This window comes from Styela clava, chromosome 8 (assembly GCF_964204865.1).
Source record: "Styela clava chromosome 8, kaStyClav1.hap1.2, whole genome shotgun sequence".
Taxonomy (NCBI): domain Eukaryota; kingdom Metazoa; phylum Chordata; class Ascidiacea; order Stolidobranchia; family Styelidae; genus Styela; species Styela clava.
Window position 1 is genome coordinate 851,895 of NC_135257.1, and position 13,630 is coordinate 865,524.

The 13,630-nt window shown below is 31.1% G+C and overlaps 1 protein-coding gene across 1 annotated transcript; it reads left to right on the top strand.

Annotated features, from left to right (window-relative positions):
• Nucleotides 1-635: 635 nt before the first annotated feature.
• On the top strand, nucleotides 636-11,527 carry LOC120346240 (neurocalcin homolog). Its single transcript, XM_039415948.2, has 5 exons — nucleotides 636-899; nucleotides 1,362-1,485; nucleotides 7,790-7,935; nucleotides 8,312-8,417; nucleotides 9,186-11,527. Exons 1-5 carry the CDS (start codon nucleotides 792-794, stop codon nucleotides 9,278-9,280), a joined length of 579 nt encoding a protein of 192 aa, XP_039271882.1. The 5' UTR covers nucleotides 636-791; the 3' UTR covers nucleotides 9,281-11,527.
• Nucleotides 11,528-13,630: the final 2,103 nt, after the last annotated feature.

A 13,630-nucleotide genomic window follows, 5' to 3' on the forward strand; every position in this document is an offset into this window, starting at 1 on the left:
CACTACTTGTCATGTTTATCAACTATTATTCCTTGGGGAATTCCAAGTTTCTCTGGAGACCATTCTGTGTATCTATGGAAATTTGTTCAGCCCAACCGGCTAAAGTTTCATTCAAGACTAAAAAATTGATGTAGTTTGTATGTATATATTGAGGTAGGAATTAAGGGGTTTCAAAATAGTCGAAGGGAGAAACATAATGAAATAAATAGGTTGGGAACCACTGGACTAGGTGGAAAATTAAAAATAAATTTCGATTCTCTTCAGATTTTAATCATTTTGTGTCAGAAATGGCTTTGATATATTACCAAGATGTTGCTTTCAGAAAAAAATTAGGATATAGTTTAATTTTCAGGTCTCTGCATTATTTGTGAAATGCACCAATCATATTTATTAATTTTTTCACAAGCTTCAAAGACAGAAAAATAGAAATTTGAAGCATCAAATTGACAAGATTATTCTAATTATTGGCACATAAACAGCAGTCTTCTGTTTCTTTATTCGAACAATCATAGAAAGATATAAATTATATTTTTGTGTCATCCTAGTGCTTTGCAAAAGTGATGAATTCCACTCAAGAGCAAGATGGTGACGGACCACAAAGCTACCTGTTTGTAGTGCTACTGATGCTTATCTGTTATTGTTATTATTGTACAGCTATAACCTAAAACCTGATAGTATTTATCTACATACTCATCTGATATTTCAAACTTATGCGGCCACACCTACAGCTACACAAGTTTAGAGTGGTTTTTCAAATTAAAAGATATTGTTCCAATCTGAGGTAATCAAATATGGGAAAGCAAACCAGCAAGTTGAAACCTGAAGATATTCGTGAATTGACACAAAGCACACAGTTTTCTGAGCATGAGCTACAAGAATGGTACAGAGGATTCTTAAAGGTATGTACTGTTTGTAGATACAGAAAGGTATCATGTGAGGAACGTATCACTGCTACATTAGTTTAAAAGTAACATGCTGATTGTATACAATTATTAGAATACCATGATTTTTGATCATGCGTGAAGTTGAGAACCACAAAATATCATCCATAACTTTTGAGTTTGCAAAGAAAAAAAGTCACTTTCAACAAAATGATAAACTACTACAACCCACCACAATAAGATACTTTGACAATTTTTCTCTCCTTATATTATTTGAATAAATTAAAAAAACCTCTTATTAATATATTTGTTTCAATGTATCTAATAAAATTTATAGCGAAGTGTTTTTCTATTTTGTTTATGCAATTTCATATTTAGTTTAGGACTAATAAAATTCTGGATGGACAGGGCTTATTGATACCAAATATGATTAAATTTAAAATTTCACTTTCATATAATTAAACTGTTTATGTTGTTCAGGATTGTCCCACCGGTATATTGAAGGAAGCTGAGTTTCAAAAAATTTATTCAAATTTTTTTCCATATGGGGATGCATCGAAATTTGCCAAACACGTTTTTAGGACTTTTGATGCCAATAATGATGGTAAGAATCAATAAGATAATCAATATGTTTTCATAAAAATAATAATGCCGATTGCAGTATTATTTTTAGGCAAACTTGGCAACTGACTCTTGTATATATTAATAATTAAGGTTTTCTGATGAGTAAATAATACAAGGCAAAAATAATGTATTTTTAAAATATCACTGGTACTTCTGCAACTCTTATTACCTAAATATAATAGGTAATAAGAGTATCAATTATGATTGGGCCAAAAGCCCACATTAGTCATCAGACGCAACAAACACCTTCACAGTTGCAAAGCATTCTATTTTATGTAAATCAGCAGTCTTTACTGCTACATGAACCTTACTATTTTGTTTCAGTAATTTCAATTTGTTATATTTTTTTGTTTATGGTTTTTCTTCAATATTTTATTTCTATGCTCTGTAGTGCCCCAAACAATTTTTGTTTTCTTTATTGTGTTGACTCAGACATTTTCAAGTCTCTTATCTGCTGATATTAACTCATAGAATAATTTGTATATCTCAGCTTTTGTCATTTCAAACATGTATTGTAGTTTTATTGCTTTATGGTACATTTTATTAAATCAAAATATCAAATGTCACATAAAATTCTTTCAATTATTCATTTATATCTCTGTAATTTGAAAATTTCTGAGAAAATTTTCAACACAATCATTCAATACAGAAAGTATGTGGTGTCACCCACGTTTAATTCCCAGATAAAAGTTACCATTAAATATTCAGTTTCACAACCTAGAATTTACTAAATTCCTGTCGAAGCTGTGGAATTATTAGCATGATCGTATCTTTCTGATGTTTTGTGGTTAGAATTTTTCTTGGTTGGCTCACCTTTTTGATGTCCAATCAAATTTTACACCCATCCATTTTTGTGTGTGACAATATTACTGATCTGTTGATTGCAAGACATTACCAAAAATTCAGTCAATATCGCCCGAAGATAGGTTGGTCACACACTCCTGATCTAGACGAATCCACTGATTAAAACCAGACAAAATATGTACTAATATACCCTAGTTGAATTTCATTCGCTATGGTAAATAAGGCTATTTCACAAGACTTACAGTAGCAACATTGAATGGCATCCATTGACAAATAGTCATCATTGATTTTTATTGGACATTTTATTGGACATTGGAGAAAATAAGTTTCTCACAGACATCTGACATTTGCCTACTGCGACCACCTATAAAGGAAAATGTCAATGTTGTGTCGAAGTTTTCCAATGAAAGTTTCACATCTCTTTGCTGGATCAATACAAGTATATTGTGACTTGATCATTTATCAAAAAACTAATATGTTGAGACATGAGAATGGTCATAGAATCATAATGTAGACATATAATAGAATATGTAGCATGCTGTTCAAATTAGTGGCAAAGTTTAATGAACAATTGTATGGTTCAAAACTACACTTTTGTATAGTCCCAGGTAATCATTTATATGAATCATAAGTTTTTTGAAAGTTTGAAAAATATAATTAATGTTCACTGCAGAAAATAGTATTGTGGAAAACGCCTCTCTTTCAAATATTTATTAATCACTTTCTGTACACAGTACATTGTGAGTTATTTGAGATCTTTTATTTACAAAGTCATTTGAAATGACGGATTATTTCCTAAATCGGCGTCAAGCTATTTCTGCTGTCTTTGTTACAGTAATCACATAACAGTCTTGTATAATATAAACTGCCTGCTCGCACTTTCTTATAAATATATTTCAAAGACTATAATTATCCTAATTACATGTTGTCTTGCTTGTATTACATCTGTGCTAATGATAAATGATGCCTGATCTTTTTATGTTCATTGTTCTTGAATTTGGTCAAATATTCAATATTGGGAGATGGCAGTGGTGATTTGTTATTCTAATGATGTAAAAAACAAAATTTAGTTATACCAAATTTTTCAAGTCATATTCTTACTGAAATGTTTGACGACAACTTGGAATATTCTTATTATGATGAAACCAAGAGAAAAATATGCAAAAATTAAACTATTCAATTGTTAATACTTAATACAAAGTAATAAATTTTATATTTACTAGAATGTTTCGTGGAAAATGAATTTATGGCATACTGTATCCATTCTGTTTTATTTAAATTCAGCATTCAAATAGAAATCAAATTAGGTGACAAGAATGCTACAACAGATATATCATTATTGGTTCTGTCATAATACTTGGTTTTCATGAGTTACTATTACATTATCTCATAGTTTTGGACTTTGTTTTGGTAGTTTATGCTCAATACAAAAGTGGGAGGACAAAGTGAAGGAATTCCATGTCTAAATTATTGGCTTTCATGAGTCAGAAATTTGAGTTTTTCCCAATTTGTTTTTGTTGGGTGAAAAGTCAATGACGCACTTCACTTGAAAATTATGCTTAAACACATTGTTTCATAAGATACAAAACACTTACTATTTAGTCATTGTGACCTTTGTGGCAAACATTATCATTCGTTTTCATTTTGTACGACTAGGAACTGAGGCTGGAAAAATGTCCTATCCAGTTTAGGGATTCACCTCCTAATTTCATGCGTCATCATTGAGATTGCTGACTTTGCTTTGGCAATGGATTGATTGAGAATTGCGAACTTGCTATCTGTGGATGGATAATTAGGCCATTCATAGTGGCATTGAGGTCCAGATTATAATAACAGTATATAATATAGATAAAGTATATGTATATCTGAGTTTGTATTTGAGAAAGTTTTTGTAAAAAAAAATGTTGCATGCAATTATGAACATGATTGTTTTTTATTTAGGGAATTGGAAATATTTTCTACTCATTCCATTACGAGATTGAATAAATATTGATCTTTCAAGGAATTACGCCCATTAACCAGTCCCAAATCTAGTACTGTTAATTATGCATGGGCGGTGAAATGAAGTTAAATTCAAATGTTCGGTACATGGTTATTGAATTAATTTTTATAGCAAGAGCTTTTAATTTGAATGGTATTTAATCCAGCATTTACCATATGACGAACCAATTACCAAGAATAATATTCAGTAGGAATGATGTTTTTTTTTAGCCCAATGCACTAAAATTCAAGATATTAGTTAATTATATCATGATAATATACATTTTCTCTCAAACTTCGTTTCATGTAGCATGTGTGATGATATTTTATTGTGTTTTATATATTACGTTTATGAATGGATTGGTTGAATGAAGACCATACCATACGCCATTATAATTACGCAAATCCATCCATCCCAACTAAACCGATTCAAAAGTTGATATCACAGCAGTTTTCTTGGTTTTATAAAATATCGTATTGTCATGTTCAATTATATTGCATCTACATGGCAGTGTCTCTGTAGCTAAACATGTTCACCTTTTGATATCTTGTAATTTTAACTTGTGCTTCTGATCAAATCTGTAATCGTTTCGCATTATTAGAAGGTATTGTAATTGTCATTTTCTGCTTAATAATGCATAATAAGGTATGCTTGATGGTTGTCATTACACCAACCAGCTGTTGATTGATTTTTGAAATGAAATGTGTCACATGCCATGTTTTACTTGTTAATTATTTAATCATGAGTTTGTGCTAATCAATAAGTTAGAATTTTAAAGTTTAGTGCAGCACTATCGAAATCGGTACGAAATAATTTATATTTTATCAATGCGAACTATTCTCCTTACAGTAATAATACTTTTGAAAAGAACTTGAAATGAATTGCTGAGAGGACTTCTAAAATATTTAGCATTTCAATCATGTCATCCCCAGACGATGCCATACTCTGGAATTATTTGAAGTCTGAGCAATAATCAGTTTTCAGCATTATTAAGCCTTTATTTGCTGTGCACTGACAGATTAAAATTGAATAAACTACGGTAAATAATCTCTCTAAATTTTGAATGCAGCAAATGTCTAATATAAGACTGATTGGGATCTGGACGATGCCAGCTGCTTGTAATTTATTAAACAACTAATGTAAATTATTATTAGACAAACATTTTGCATAAACAGTTTTCGCAGTAGATTTCTGTATTTTTTCGCTGATGTTTGATGAATTTGACGATAATAACATGTTCAGTGGAGTATTATTGCCCTTTCATCAATATTCACAGAGAATATAATTTTCATAATATACAAAGCGGTAATTTGGATTTATATTCTGTATCTACTATCCTTGTATATGAGGTGTGAAATCACATTATCATGATTGAAACAACTTCTTGAACCCTTAAAAATCAAAAGAATATTGAAATTTTCATTGAGATAATATCTTTACATTTTCCTTCAAACATATGAATAATTGATGATTTTCAGACCATTTTGAGGTCACTTCAACATATGTAATGAATTAAGAATATAGTATTGTCATTGTGTGATTTCTAATCCAACTTCCACTGTAAAAACACTTGAAAATCATTATTATATATATAATGTGTACATTTTGCATCAACCTATATGGTTATGGTTTCTATTGATAGAGCAATGCTCAAGGTTTTGAAACCATATTTGTGTATCATATGAATGTATGGAATGGTAAGTTATTGGGTTTTTGTCACCTTTGTTTGCAGTGCTATACTATGATTTCACTTCTCAAGAAAGGTGTTAACAAGATTTAGAAAGTCTATATGTCTAACCTTGTAATAATTCAATTAATAACAACCTTATAATTATGCCATGTGCGACAAGCCATGTGGAAGGACTCAGTCTGCAACTGCATGGTGAGCAAGCTATCACATTAAAAAGTAGGCTCTTAGCTGAAAAACTCTGGTTTAGAATTTTTATCTAAAGAGAATTCACACACACAAACAAGTTTTATGTACATGATTTGAATTTATTAAATCTGAACTTGATTGACAGGACATTTAACACACAACTCGCTGTTTATATTTATAGTATTCAGGCCTCATGTTTATACAATGAAACTATTTTAATTTTCTACCTCCAAATACAATAATATTTCTCACATTAACAGTTAATTTCACGTACCAACTGTGTTGTCGATATTCCAACTTCGTTTTAGACTGTGGTTTAATGACTTAATTTATAGTTCAATACAAATAAAATTTTAAACCATAATTGGATTAAGTGGTACTTCCATTTTTCTAATGAAATAAGAGAAATTTTCAAGGTCAAGTTCAATGAAATAAAGATTTTTTCAAAAATGTTAAATGGGAATTATGAAAAGAATTCAATGGCTCTTGTGATTTAAAAATAAGATGCATTAATAACATCATAGAAATTACTGTGAAATGTGAGACGAATTGATATTGTAATTCTGAACAATTGGCATTGACAATTGTTCAACAAGGAAATGAATGTTCAAATAATGCAATATTCATTGTAATTTTTCTGGAATATCAACTTTGACCTCTATGATTTTGAAATGATTGCTGTAAATGTCTTCTGATCTCTCAATATATCACAACAGCGGACTTTCAGGCACTGATACGTCTGACAAAAAGTCCTACAGTGTTATGTTCATTTGAATAATATGTATATAATATTAGTAAAGTATGCAATCTTAGTTGTGTGGAAATGTCTTTAGTTTCCTGAACCCATTGTTGTGATTAATAATGATAAGAAGGATGTATAAACAATTGGTGTATATGCAGGAATACAGATTAATATAATAGATTATGGGGAATCCAGCCTGTATGATTCGGAATGAATTGAAATTATGAAATGACAATGAAATCATGATTAATGCCAAATTTTACCAGATGTGTCATCATGATGTTACTATGAAATAAGTTGACAAACAGATTCGTAAATTGAATCTATTTTTGTTTTTTTATTTATTTTATGCTACTCAGTTTTGACTGTTAGATGTGTATTATGTTCTAATTGTTCTGCTTCTTATTAAGATTTTAAGAGATTACATATGTGTGCGAATAACAAATGTTTGTAATATTCTCCATAATTCAAGTACGGTTATTGTCCAAATACAGGCAACATACTTTGTTTGTATATTTTCTGAGAAAAAGGTTGTCTAAGCAGAAAAGCTATTTTCAATTTTCTACTTGAATGACAGATTGCGCATAATAATAACAATGATCTAAAAACAAACCAGGGATTTTGAGCATTAAAAATTCATTAGGGAGCTTTTTAACTGAAAATGTGCTGCTTTTTAATCTCAAAGTCAGATATTTAAATATTCTCAGTGAATGTGGTTATTATAGAGTGACCGACCTGAAGAAGTTGTATATTTTGTAATGTGTAACAATTTTTTCTGATTTCTCGTACTTTGCTTTTCTTTTGCCTAATTTCATGAATTTTATAAAGCAAAAGTTTTGTTATAAATTTGACTAAAAATAACAAATTATAATGTTTGTTAGGTACAATCGATTTTCGGGAATTCATTGTAGCATTGAGCGTAACATCAAGAGGAAATCTTGAAGATAAATTGAAGTGGGCTTTCTCCATGTATGATCTGGATGGAAATGGAATGATTTCAAGACAAGAGATGCTTGAAATTGTTCGGGTATGTTATTGATCTTAAACAACTGTGTGTATGATTGATAACTATCATTTTGTTTTTGACTTATGTATACTCTTCAGAAATAGCATTGTCAATGTGTCTTTATTGACCTAATTAATTACATATTCTAGTGATCTTGAAATCAAGTTATAATTTATGAATTTGTCATTAATTTGGTTTTGATGTGGGTCAGTTTCAATCATGAAGGTAATTTATCGATTTAAATTGTGATTTCAATTCCATGCAAATATACATAGTCATTATATATATGCCATTGTCGTATTTGTTCTATATCATCGCATTTTATCAATTTACTAAAATTATATAGAAATTTAGGGGCTAAGGGCCTAATATAAATTTTTTTCAAATATCTTGTCAGGCTATTTACAAGATGGTTGGAGCAGTTATGAATATGCCTGAAGATGAATCCACTCCTGAGAAACGAACAGACAAAATTTTCAAACAAATGGATAAGAATCAAGATGGTTAGATAATGATAGTTGATTTGTATTACATTGTCTTTTGGGAATATTTTATTTTTGGCATAGGCCTTCAGGGAAATAATTTGACAGCATGTCAAAGAATATACATCCGTCTCGTTACAGAGTTATAATGGCTGGCTAAAGTTGAGACATTCTGTGTGAAAAGAATATTTAGTTGATTATATGGGCAAATAATCCAATTCATGTGTTCAAAAATATGTTTGTTTATACACTACAGGACATGAGGCAGCTTTGCTTCAATAGATTCAATATTCATTTCTGTGCTCAAAAACTTTTATTATAGAAAGCTCTCATCATTTACGGATGTCAAGCAGAGTTGACAATTTGACAAGATACTTGAGCTTATAATAGCATCCTCAGATGTATGAATAATTAATTTGGGATGGGAATGATTCAATTGATTTTTTTTAAATCTTAATATTAACTCTTTATTCCATATCATGCAATCTATATATAATGGATTGGACTTGGTTTTTTAGGCACATTTTCTAAAGTGGAAATTTGGGACTTTTTTAGCATATTTTCTCAGGTGGTGTATTGTATTAGCAAATTTGCGAAAACTATGATTTGCCCATGCCAGTAGTACTTCAAATTCTGTTGCCTCGAGTCTGTATTTATTTGTTAAATACAGAGGTATGGGGATCCCCCTAGAAGGCATTATGTTATTTGACTGTAAACAACAATTCTGAAATAAAAAGCAAAATGTATCTACATTTGTTCTAATTATCACATATATTTTACTAATTTCAGGTTCGATTACACTCAATGAGTTTATTGATGGGGCGAAGACCGATCCATCCATTGTTAGGCTCCTGCAGTGTGGTCAGGAATTCAAGTCTTCTTAGCAATCTATCTTTCGCTGTTTCCACTTCTATATTTTGCAAGGTTCAAAACATTATTTGTGAGAATTGTAATGGCGTTGCCAATAGTTTGTCAAGTATTGAGATTTGCTGCTATAATATCATCAATGAACGGTACTTATAATTGTTCATGGAAATGTGTTGTACAGTTTGATTCAACAGAATACAGCTCTCGTGTAACACTCTAATCGGTGGAATATTATTGGAAACTGTTGTAAAACCTTGATGTGTTTGTATAGTCAAAATCTTTGTTTGACAGAGGTCACTCCACAATAAATACATTCACTGATATTTAAATTTCTGACATACAGATTAAATAGCAGCAAATTTTCAGTAAAAACTCCCTAATGAGTTTTTAATGTACAAAATCTCCCACTCGGTTCGTTTTTAGATCATTGTTATTATTATGCACAATGTCATTCAAATACAAGGCTAATTTGCTATCATGATGTTTTTACTGAAGTTTTTATATAATATTTTGTGTAATGTTATATGCTAAAAATATATTTAATCATATTGTGTTAAAACCTAATTTTGCTTAGCCTAATTTGAAGAAATGACAGTTATGGTTATATGATACAAACCATTTTTCGTGTTTCGATCGAAGATTTAAAAATAATTTATCAAGTATTTAGAAGCCATAATAATTGTGTGGCGTTAATCAGAAAATGCATCACTTGAATAAGAGCCTCAGAAATATTATCTCAACAGGTTCATTTTTCTATGGCTTACGCTTGATCATATTCTGATAAATCAACAGGCAAATATGTTTTGAATGAAAACTTGGAAGACTTAAACCTTTCATGTAAATATCCTATTTAGCATGAAAGGCATATATAGTATAAGGGATTGTATCGAATTGAACTGAAGGTAATTTCTTTATAGTGCTTCCTTGGACCTCGTTTCATATAGAATGACCAATACATTTTTATATAATTTTTGCTTGATACACAATTCAATCGGTTTAGAGCAATCTACTGTGAAGCAACAATAAACCAGATTAATTTGTTAGTTATATACACAAGTTTTATGCATTCTTTGACCCCAATCCCGTGGGCAAAGGTCAAATTGCTTCAATGGTTACTTCTAGTTTTCTTTTGACTCGCATATGCTACAATCATATGAAGCGAGAAAAAGTTCAAGAACATTAGATGAAAATTTATGTTCTGTTAGAAAAGATTGATCCCCCTATGAACTGGTATTGTTTTGCATTCAATGCTAAGTAAACATTGCGAATAATTGAAAAACAAGTTTTAAATGAGAAAATGTATATTCGTATTATATTATTGGCTGTTAATATGATAAGACACCCTCATTTGTTTTCTATCAAAAGCCATAAAATGTTTGAAGAATCATTTTTACTCTCATTGAATGACCCGAGTTGATATTTGTGAATAGACTGTCTATATATTGATGCCAATTTGATAAAAGCTGCTACAGAGTGAGATTATAATTAATTTTTCATATGTTTCCTTTTCTGGCATCTTCTATTGTTTGTATTTTGTGTACAATAGATAAGACAATATTTAATGTGTCGTATGGTTTGGTTTTGATGAGACCGATGTAAAATATTTATGGGCAGCATACCTTATATATTGGTGAAATATTATATTTACTCCCTGTGATTTTTCCAAGATAACATTTGAACTGCCGTTGTAAATTTGCATACATCAAATATCATTCAAATATTTTGCACCCATTTTCCTTTTCTCTTGATGCATTGGCTGTCAAAGCATTGTTTTATCGCCAAATGAAATATTAATAAGCCTAAAAAGGCAATAATAGTTATCTCTAAGAAAACTCAGTCAACTATTATATCATTTTCTGTTGAAAACCATCATTAACTAAGCAAGAGTCAATATTTGGTTTCATCATTTTTTGACATGGATTATATTAGTCTCTTCTTGATCTTGGTAGCAACGAGGTTATTTCGCCTCCGGAAATTTCTCAGCAGACTAATTTTCAAATATTTGATGCAAATGCTGGTGAATTTCTGCCATTCAATATCAAACAATATATAAACGACTTTAGCATTTGTTAGTGATTTTACCTTAATTTCTTTATATGTAAGACACATTTGTTTTGGAAATTTAGTGCATATATTTGTGCATCATCTTCTAGGACAAGTGTGTTAATTTCTGTGTACATCTTGTTATTTCCTGATATATTTTAACCAATTACCATCATTGATATGAAATATGCTCTTAATTAAATAATTATTGAGAAATCAAAGTTTAATTCGAAATTGGCAGTTGTTTCATAAAAAGAAATATATGGTCATACATATACAAAGCAGCGGTTCTTGGCAAAAAACATTCAATATGCGTTCAAACTATAAATATCCGCGTACACGGCGGAAGATGGACCAGGCTTGAAGGAATGCTTTCATCGCAGTCGACCGAATTAATTTATGTCATGGTATTTTTTCGAAGTGTTGGAGCAAGACCAATAAAAGTTTCAGTAAACCAACAGGGTTACATTTTCAAAGAACGCTAGTTCTATGGCAATGATTAATGGCAAAAAGATTTTTTTTGGAGTTTAGAGTTAACTTCCCCGGTGCCTTCCTTCAAAGAATATGAGACCAGTCGGTCATTGTGCGAAGTTTGAACGCTGCGGCTTATTCGATTTTATGTAGAGGTGACTAGGTGTAGGGAATATTAGTAATTTGAACAAAATGATGATTCAGATAAATCTAAACTAGTCCAAAAACATCTAATTCGAAAAAATCACTTATCTAACAGATCGCTGTAAATAATCACACGCTCATAACTAATTAGGCCAAAACTCAAATTGCCCCTTTAGCAAAAGTATAACTCATTCAACACATCACTGTGAATCTGTTTACGATAGCGTCGAACTTCTATATAAGTCGTACGCTATTGTATGTAAATAATCACACGCTCATAACCAATGTTCCCTCTAATTTTTTGTAGTATGTGTGCGCAGAAATTTTGGTGTGTGCGCACTTTTTTGGAAAGGTATTAGTTCTTCCAGTTGTGCAAACACCAATGAGGAAATTTTGGCGTTCTAAGTTTCTAACCGGGTAATAAGTGGGCCAACAAACTTTCTCAACCTGCCAACCAAGCACATTGTTACATTACATCGACATACGTCTGTGCGCAGCAAATCTATGCGTGTGCGCAGCCTCTGAAAGCTGTGTGCGCGCGCACACCTTAGAGGGAACACTGCTCATAACTAATTAGGCCAAAACTCAAATTGCCCCTTTAGCAAAAGTATAACTCATTCAACACATCACTGTGAATCTGTTTACGATAGCGTCGAACTTCTATATAAGTCGTACGCTATTGTAGCAGTGGGCAGTGAGAGGGGAAGAGTGGAGAAGTAATCAGCATCTACAAGTCATATAAATTATACATACAGAGTTGTGCCATCAGCGTATGTGGATAATACGCAAAATAAAACATATATATAGAGAAGGTCAATGATATACATCAATAACGATGTGTGCACAAGAATTAAGACTCTGATTTTTTTTCACAACAGGAAAAAGAAAACCACCAACAACAACATAATCGCAAAACGATCCATTGGTCCACTTCGTATCCAATAACGATTCATAGAACTTCAAGACATGGGAAGGTACATCAAGACATGGACTCCTGTAACAAATCCATGTCTTGATGTACCTTCCCATGTCTTGAAGTTTTCAATTTGTCACTTTGTAAATTATCGAATATAACCCCAATTCATCGTTGACTGTAAAATCTAATCTTTGGAGCAACACATGTATTTTCCACCTGTATAAAACAATGATCTCATATTCACGAGACAATGAAATCATCGATATTCCCCTGTTAACTAATTCATCCCATCAAATTTTCAAAACATTGTACCTAAATTACAGTGCCGGTGATATAACACGGAAAAACAGCAACGTTGCTCATCCCAAATTTCTCCCATCAAAAACGAAACGAACTAGTTCCTGATTGGCCAAAAAACACCTACTTTCCGTTATGCTTGCACGTAATTGACAATGATCAATTCAGTAATTACAGCTAAATCGATTACGTAATGACCCCGTAATTGCGATATTTTTTTCACATCATTTAAACCTATCATAACAACCAATTTAATCCACTTCTATTCCGAATCATCGGGACATCGAAGTTTGGTTTTCATATTCCCGGCAGTACTACACGCCGGCGACAGATGTTAAAGACAAATATCAAGGAGTGAATTCAAAATAATTTTATTCTGATTTTTATCTTTTGTATTAGCTTTGATTTTTTTATCCACTTTATCACCAACTTTTATGCGATCAATTTTATCATTACCAACACTGGTAATATATTTAAGAAACGATGGTTCACTTTT

Bases quoted from the DNA above. Each gene is read 5' to 3' on its own strand.
- LOC120346240 (XM_039415948.2), top strand. From the start codon at position 792: ATGGGAAAGCAAACCAGCAAGTTGAAACCTGAAGATATTCGTGAATTG. The intron at 1,486-7,789 runs GTAAGAATCAAT...AATGTTTGTTAG, and splicing joins TTTTGATGCCAATAATGATG to GTACAATCGATTTTCGGGAA. The intron at 8,418-9,185 runs GTTAGATAATGA...TACTAATTTCAG, and splicing joins AATGGATAAGAATCAAGATG to GTTCGATTACACTCAATGAG.